Genomic DNA, 9,069 nt, shown 5'->3' with positions numbered 1-9,069 from the left:
TTTCTCTTCTCTGTATCCTTTTTGTATTACAAAGGAGATGAAGTGTTTTAGTTGTGTTATTTCTAGCTCATTCTCTCTTCTGCATGCCCTCTGCATGACATTCTTTTTTCTTAGCTATAGAGTGGGTCCCTTTGGGCACTCTGTCTTTATTTATAAACTTCTCTTGTGCAAGACTTTGGTAAATCTAACACTTGTAGAGCTTTTGTTGATTAAATAAACACAATTGGTTAATTTTTCACATGAATAGTACTTTGTGTAAGTGAAAAATTTTAAGCCTTTTATGCTGAAGTAGAGGAAAAGACTTCATGATATATGCATGTCAGCTAAGAATGGCAAGAATTGCCTTAATCTCAGCTGCTTTCTCTCTGCTCTTTTTTTTGGGGGGGAGGGGGGGCTTCAAATAGAAAGCTTTCTAATAGCAATGGTAAAATTAATCGGATTTCCATGGTACAGAAAGTTTCTTCAGAATGTCATTTGTTATATCACTGAGCTATAAAAGGATATTTTCAGGGAAGCTTCTAGATGATAAGCCATTGGCCCTATTCAACTTGGTGTAAAATCTTAACTCCTATTTCACATCACTGCAAGTGAGAGTGAAAATTGTTATACGCTCTGGGAAGGCAATTAGTATCAGAACTGCAATACTTTTATCCTTTGACTTAGCATTTCCATGTCTAGAAATTTATCCTGCAGATATACTTGCATATGTACGAGACAACATGTACATGATTATGCATTGCAGCAAAAGATTGGAAATAATATAGATGTATAGTGAAAGGGGAATGATTTATCAAGTATACAAAATGGCTGTAGGCTAAAACAATAAGGAAGCTCTCCGTATTAATGGGGAAAGATCTCCAAGATATATGTTGTTCTGCAGCTTGGTTTGTTCACATGACAAGGTATTGCTTGCTGCTATCCTTTTTTAAAGGATATTTATATGTGCCTTTGTATGCATAAAGGATCTCTGGAAGGACAGATAAGCAACTGGTAATACTAGTTGCCCATGAAGAATAAATAGGTGGCTGGCGGATATGGATGAAAGAAAGGTTGGTCACCTTGTGTTTATTAGACTGAATATTTTAAAACAAAACAAACCACCTTTGCCATCTGAGGTTATTGTCATAGTGATGTTATGGCAGAAGGTGTCCTAAAGCAGCAGTTTACCACCTGGCTGATAATCAGAGCTATAGGGGACCTTATTCAAAATAAAGATTCCAGATTTTGATTCAATATATCTGAGATGGAGCTTAGGGAATTTGCATTTTGGGAAAACTCCCTAAGAAATTTTGATTATTAGTGGGTTTGGCAAACTCCATCTTAGGTTCTAGTTTACCCAAGAATATGACACTATGTATGTAAATTTGTTTTAGATTTATAGCTAGAAATCGAAATGGCAATAAGTAGATTGCTTTTTTTCCCTAGAAACTTGAAAATATTTTGAAAAGCTGATTTAGGCAAATAAATGACCTTATCCAGGTAAACAGGTTAGAAATAGAGATCTTGACCAAGAGACACTCTTTGCTCAGCCTCTGTAGAAGCTGAGTCCACTTCCTAGTCTGAGCCTTTGCAAGTGCTACTTCTTGTTTTTTAAGTATCTTATTGTCACATCTTTTAAAGAAGGACCTAAGTCTCAGAAAATTGATAGTTTATATGTCTGAGTTTATAGCTCAGATTCGTTATTAAACTTCTGCACATTTAAGAGTTTGTTAGGGGAAACCTTGCTAACTGAGCTTAAGTGTGACTCAGCAAATTTCTGGTTTTGATGGCTGTCAGACTGGGTGAAGAGAGTGTCTATAATAGAATAATAGCCTTAGGTACTTAGAAACAACCCAGATCTTCCTAAAAGGAAACTTTTTCCAGAGTATGTAAGAATTCGTATAGGTGCAATCAAGAATACTAGTTGATAACAAGAATTGAAGAAGTTAATGTGCATGTAGGGTAACACACTTGCTTCCTTTCTGTGGGCAGACCCAGAGCCATAGGGAGTGCAGTTAAAGTTTAAGCTATCATAATTTCCACTGATGTGGCTTAATGGTTTGTCAGAATGCCAGTCCCCTTGATTTCAAGCTGCATGAGAAATGGGATCCTCGCATAGAGCCACAGGCTAATTTGGTCATCCTATATGGAAAAAGTCCAGTGGTGATTAAATGTCCCAATTACATAGCTTCGGTCAGATGGTATCTTTTAGGCTCTTAGATACATTTGGTGAACAGAAAAAAAACCAGCCTGCCTTAGGTTCCTCTGATGGAAATGCCCTGAAGTCTGGCCTGGTATATCAGTTTTCATGAAAACCTTAAAAAATGCTAACTAATTGAAATCATTTCTTTCCCTCCCAATTGAAAGTTTAAGGATTAGACTTTTTGGCACAGAATCAATACATATCTAAAACTGTTCATCAGACAAGTGCAAGAATAAAATCTGAATGTTACTTATTGTTCTGTCCATGTTATTTAGGGGTGTGTGTGTGTGGAGGCGAATTCCAAACTTACAGAAAGGTTGCAAGAACTGTACAAAGAACACCAGTATATGCTTTGACCAGAATCACCTATTGTTAGCTATTAGCATTTCACCCCATTGACTTTTATTATTTACTCACTTGCTTTATTTTTTTCTGAGCCATTTGAGAGTAAGTTGCATATACCATGCCCTTTACCATAAATATTTGAGTTTGTATTCCCTAAGAATAAGTACATCCCTTACATAACCATAGTTTAGTTATCAAGCTCAGAAAATATAAACATAATTCATTAATCTACCAACCGTATTTCATTTTTTAAAATTTATTTGTTTTTTATGGTGACATTGGTTAAAATTCAATAAGTTTCAGCTGTACACTTTAACAATAAGGCATATACATATTTACACTGTGTGTTCACCTACCATAGTTAGAGTTCTTTCTGTCACCACATATTTGACCCCTTTTATCCCGTCAACCATATGTCATTTTTGTCCATTGACCCAACGTTGGCCTTATATATATTTTTTCCTATCTTGTACAGGATCCTCTCTAGAATCATGTACTTTACTCTTCTGTCAAATCTCCTCAGCCTCCTTTAATCTAGAACAATTCCTCTGCCTTTCTTAGTCTTTTATGACACTGACAGTCTCACCACCTTTTTAACAAAATGTTCCTCATTCCTCATTTTGGGTTTGTCTGATGTTTCCTCATGATTAAATTCTGGTACATGTCCTCAGTTGTGTCCCTAGGATATCACATCTGTAGGCAGGAACACCATCTATCTGCCTCTCGTTGATGAGAGTAATTTTGATCACTTGTGAAGGTAGTTATTCAATTTCTCCATACTTGTTCCTTTTTAATCAGTATCTTTCCCTGGCTGCCAATTAAGAAAATCCCATTGATTTATATTCTCACTTAATGGTAAGATTTTCAACACAGCCTAGGAAGCCAAGATCTCAAAGCCCTTTATTAAATACTTAATCAGATTTCACAATGACTGTGAGAAACAGGTCTCCTAATCCTTACCCCCTTTTCTTAGTCTGTACTTCACATCCTAGTACTTCTGGGGGATGGTTGTTGAAAGAATAAAGAAGTAAAAGGTAGGACAAAGACTTTTACCTCTACATTCAGACGAGATCCGGGGCGTTGAGGGTGGTATGGCCGTAGGCACCTCTACATTCAAATGCTACATTTCCCCGCTAATCATCCTTTTTATCTCTTAGGCCTTTGCTGGTAGCGTGAAGCATGTAAAGAGGGATCCAAAAAAAGAGTAAGACAATATAGCCTAGAGTGGCAGACAGACATTACTAATTGCCCACTCCAGTATTTATTACTATCCATAATAATAACTCCTAATTTTTATCTGGATCCATGGCCATCTGCAATGAATAGTGTATTTCCCCTAGTTTGTAGCTTGGTGAGACTGTAGCAGGAAAGAAGATGCCTTCCCCGCCCGCCCTCTTTCTTTTTGATGGGAATGTGGATATAATGTTTGTTTGAAATGCAAACATCTTGGATCACAAATTAGCAACTAAGGGTAGTGACAGCAAGACAGAAGGAGCAAGACAGAAGGAGCCTAGGTCCCTAATGGTTGAAGAGCTACCATGAACTGCCTAGATTTTTTTATGTGAAAGAGAAATAAACATTTATTAAAGTTATGTATTATTGTGAGAAAAAGCCAACAAAACAGAAGATTTAAATAAAATCCAGTCTCAGAACATAATAAAGATGTCCAGGTTTCAATCTAAAATGATTCATTATCCATCTCCCCAAAAAACAAATTCATCATACCAAGAACAAGAAAGATCTCAATTTAAAGGGCAATCAATAAATGTCAACAAAATGATAGACGCTAGAATTATTTGACAAAAATTTTAGAGCAGCCATCATAAAAATGCTTCAGCAAGCAATTATGAACATGCTCAAAACGAATGAAGAAAGAATATATAAAGATAAACCAAAGGAAATTTTGGAATCCAAAAATAAAAAATTTTGGATGGGCTCAACAGAAAACAATCAGTAACAGGAAACAATCAGTGAACATGAAGCTAGAACAATAAAAATACCCAATCTCAACAACAGAGAGAAAGCAGACTTAAAACAAAAATGAACAGAGCTTCAGGGACATGTGGGACTATAACAAAAGTTCTAATATTCATATTAGAGTCCCAGGAGAGGAAAAAAAGGAAAGCACAAAAGAGGTACTAGGACAAATAATGGTTGAAAACTTCCCAAATTTGCAAGAGACATAAACCTACATATTCAACAAGCTGAACAAACCTCAATCAGGATAAAATTTGAAAATAGAGAAAAATTACACCTTACTTTTGGGGAAAAATAATTTGAAAGACAGCAGGTTTCTCATCAGAAAGCCTGGACACCAGAAGGAAGTGGCAGAATAGTTTTCAAGTGCTAAAAGAAAACTGTCAACTCAGAATACTACATCCAGTGAAAATACACTTTAGGAATGAATGAGAAATAAAGATGTTCTCTAATAAAGGAAAACTAAGAGAATTTGTTGCCAGCAGACCTACCATAAAAGAATGGCTAAAAAGTTCTCTAAATAGAAAAGAAACAATAAATAAATGACTCTCATAGCATCAAGAAGGAAGAATACGGTAAGCAAAAATATGGGTAAGTACAATAGTTTTATTTCCCTGAGTTTTCTAAATTATATTTGAACAAAAATCATAACTGATTGATGTAGCTCTGAACATATATAGATGAAATATTTAAGACAATTACACCTACAGGAAGAAAAAGGGACATAAATGGAGGTAAAGTTTTATCTTCACTAGAACTGCTAATGACAATACCAGTAGATTGTGCTAAGGTATGGAGAAATAATGTAAAAACTAGAAAAACAAGTTAAAGCTATACAACTAAAAGGTATGAAAGCTATGCACTCAAACACACAATAGATTGCTTATCTCAAAACTTATTACAAAGCTACACCAGTCAAGACATTGTGTTCCTGGCATAAGGACAGACATACAGACGAATGAAATAGACTTGAGAGTCCTGAAATAAACCCTTACTTTTATTGGTAATTGATTTTCACTAAGACAATACAGTGAGGAAAGAATATTCTTTTTAATAAAAGATGCCAAGACAACTAGATATCCACTTGCAAAATAATTAAGTTGCTCCCCTTTGTCACACCCAAATTAACTCAAAATGAATGAAATTCCTAAATGAGAGCTAAAACTATACAACTTTTAGAAGAAAACATAGATGCAAATCTTCAGGACCTTGGATCAGGCAATTGTTTCTTAGATATGACACCAAAAGCGTAGCAACAATGACAAAAAGATAAAATGTATATCATCAAAAATAAATTTTTTTGTGCTTCAAAAAACAGGAAAATGAAAAGAAAACTCACAGAATAGGAGAAATGCTTTTGCAAATTATATCTGATAAGGGACTTGTATCTAAAATATAAAAAGAATTATTACAACTCAATAATGAAGAGACAAATGTCCAGTTTAAAAATAGACAAGGGATCTGAGCAGAACATTCTCCAAAGAAGATATACCAATGGTCCATAAACACATGAAAAGATGCTCAATATCATTAGTGATCAAGAAAACATAAACAAATTCTTAACCAAATATTAACAAATAGAATGCGGCAATATATGAAAGTAATTATACATCATGTCCAAATGAGGTTTATTTCAGGGATGCAGGCTGGTTCAGTATTTGATAATTAATATAATCCAAGATGTTAACAGGCTAAAATCACATGAACGTAGCATTCAGTGCAGAAAAAGCATTTGAAAAAATTAAACATTCTTGATAAAAAGTCTCAGAAAAATAGGAATAGAACTTTCCTCAATTTGATAAAGAGCATCCATGAAAATCTACTATTATTATACTTAATGGTTTAATAAAGAAGTGCTTTCCCCCTAAAATTAGTAACAAAGAAAGGATGTCTGCTCTCACTAGTCCTATTAAACAAAGTGCCAGGAATAGCCAGCTCAATAAGGCAAGGATAGGAAATAAAAGGTATTCATATCAGAAGGGAAGAAATATTTTTTATACTGAGTTATCGATGTCAATATCCTGATTGTGATATTGTAGTAAAGTTTTTCAAGGGGAAATAGGTAAACGGCACAGGAATCTCATATCATTTCTTACAACTGAGTGTTAATCTACAATCATCTCAAAATAAAATGTTTGATTTTTTAAAAATGTATGGATTCTCCCTAAATACTTTTTGTTTTTATATGCTTTGCATTCTTAGCATTAATACTAAGGAAAGATAACACATTAATACTATTGGTGATAGTCTTAACTCTCCTATTCAGTGGTCCCTAGAGAGGCCATGTTCTTTTAGAGCATGAGTTTTTGCTTTCGACAAAAATAACTCATTAGCCAGGCATGATGAATGGTTCAACAAGGATGATGAGTCTCTGAGTATGAGGCAGATTTCATTTTACATAGCTAATGTCAGATATCTAAATCAGCTGATGGGGTGCTCCAGGGAAAGCAGCATAAAATGCAAGAAATTACCCTGACCGCTGAATTGGGAAAAAGCGATAATGGTCAAAAATTCTGGCATGAAACCTTTTCTTCCATGGGATCTGTTGGTGTGTATACTGGTGAGGAGTGAGCAGAAGGAAAATTATAATAAGACTATGCAGTCCTGCTGGAGGGGATTGTGTAGTAGACCACTTAGGCTGAGGATGATTTGCTTCCTTTTTAAAAAAGGTAATTATGGGGAAACTTGTGGGAAAAATTGAGCTAACTATGACTAAGACATAGGCATGACATACATGAAGTCTGTTGATTAATTTAAAAGTTTAACATTTATATGGTCGACCATGCTTAGACTATCTCTAGAATTAGGTAACCATTGTTTTGGGGGAGTGTAATTGAATTGTTGAGGGACAAGGAGAGGAAGGTGGGAAATTAATCTTGATTTTTGTATTATGTGGATGTATTATCTATTCATGAGAATGAATAAATTTAAAATTAATCTGTGGCCAGATTTCCTATAAGTCTGTCTTGAAGAGTATTTTCCTCAGGTTTTTGCTTGAAGTTTAAGTCTAGAAACTACCATCTTCCCGCCTTTGCCATTGGGTCTACAGATGTCCCAGGTATATGGGTTATACTTTCGTGTATGGACGAAACAGTGAAAATAGCACTGGACTAAGAGTCAGAAGGCTTGGATTCTAGTTCTGAGTCTCACTAAGTAGTTGTGAGTTTGGGCAAGCTTTCAACTATTTCCCTGGGCTCTGGTTTCCTTATTTGAAAAACGAAGTTGCTCTCTGATGTACCTGGTAATTTTGACAATTACTGTTTCATTTTCTTCTGCTCCCCACTTTTGGGAAGGGTACACCTCAAGTGTTGAGTAAACATTCACCCATTGGTTAACCGGGTAGAGGCTAAAAGGGGCACAAAGATAACGAGACGCCTCTTTCTCAGTTCTCTATCACAAAGCAGCAGCGAACCACAATGGTTCTACGGATCTGTGAGGTCCTTAAGACTACTTTTCACTCCCTACCCCGATTCCTGTAGTAATAGGTGCTCAACAAATAATGAGTGAATGTGAGAAGGAAATGAATAAGTGGACCAGGAGCTACGTAATTATCTAGCGAATTCCTGCAAAATATTACAAACACGCCGCCCTTCCCCGATGCTTCAAAGCGATTTCCGGAGTGTGAACCTCTCGCAGAGCGACGGCGAAGTCTTCCAAGTTTCCCTCCTCAGAAAGCTGAGCGCGGGGCTGAGAGGAGGGACCGGAGCTCGCCCGGCCGCCGCCGCCGTGCGCGCCCCCGCCGCCGTGCGCTCCGCCCCTGACCACGCGCGCCTCAGGCCGCTGCGCGTCAGGCCGGCGGTGCGCTCTTCCCGCGTCGCTCTGGGCTGGCGGCCGCCGTGCCGCGCGGGTGGGTGGGATCGTGGCGGAGTTCCAAGGGCCCGGGCAGGGGCGAGAGAGCGCCATGGCGGCGGCATTTGGTCGCCGCGCTGCGGCGAGGTGAGGGGGCTGCCTTTTCACGGCTGAGGAGGCCACAACTGCCCTCCTGCCTTCCACGCAGGCCGCGGCTCCGGCATGGCCGGGATCATTAAGAAGCAGATCCTGAAGCACCTGTCCCGGTGAGAGCGCCAGCGCCGGCCGTCATCGGTCCCAGGGCCCTTCCTAACTCCCCTTCAACCCGCCTCCCGGACGCCGTGCTCATGGCTCGGCTTCCCTCTTCAGCCCGAGCCGGGACTCGTGGCGGCCCCCACCTCTACTCGAGCTGGCTAGCCTCCTCCCCGCTCCGCTGTCTCCAACTGTTGTCACCGCTGTTTTTCCCTCGCTCTGGGCCCTTGGGTACAGGGGCGCTCCCGCCCTTGCGCTGATGCTCCAGGCTGTCCTTCTACCCTAACGGCTTCCCTGGCCCTACCGACACTCAAAGATCTCCCGGTCGGCTGCCCCCTCCCTCAGTTCACACACCGCCAGTCTGGTCACCCCGACCTCCTCTGCACGTCTTCCGGGCCCTATGACCGTCCCTCCGAGTCCCCCGACCCCCAGGCCGGATTGCACCCTTTTCCCGCCCACCCCGCTGTTTCCTCTCTACTTTGGACCTGCTGACCCTCCCTCCACCCTTCTGCCCTCCTCGTTAC

The 9,069-nt window shown here is 39.0% G+C and overlaps 1 protein-coding gene across 1 annotated transcript in view; it reads left to right on the top strand.

Moving 5' to 3' along the window:
• Positions 1-8,289: 8,289 nt before the first annotated feature.
• The window catches only part of BLTP3A (bridge-like lipid transfer protein family member 3A), a 59,499-nt gene continuing 58,719 nt past the window's right edge, over positions 8,290-9,069 (top strand). The window contains exon 1 of the mRNA XM_039856179.1: positions 8,290-8,559. Coding sequence (XP_039712113.1) covers positions 8,516-8,559 — 44 coding nt within the window. The 5' untranslated portion in view covers positions 8,290-8,515. The remainder of the gene's footprint in view (positions 8,560-9,069) is intronic.

This window comes from Pteropus medius, unplaced genomic scaffold (assembly GCF_902729225.1).
Source record: "Pteropus medius unplaced genomic scaffold, Ma_sr-lr_union100, whole genome shotgun sequence".
Classification (NCBI taxonomy): Eukaryota; Metazoa; Chordata; class Mammalia; order Chiroptera; family Pteropodidae; genus Pteropus; species Pteropus medius.
This window is presented reverse-complemented; position numbering and strand designations above follow the sequence as displayed.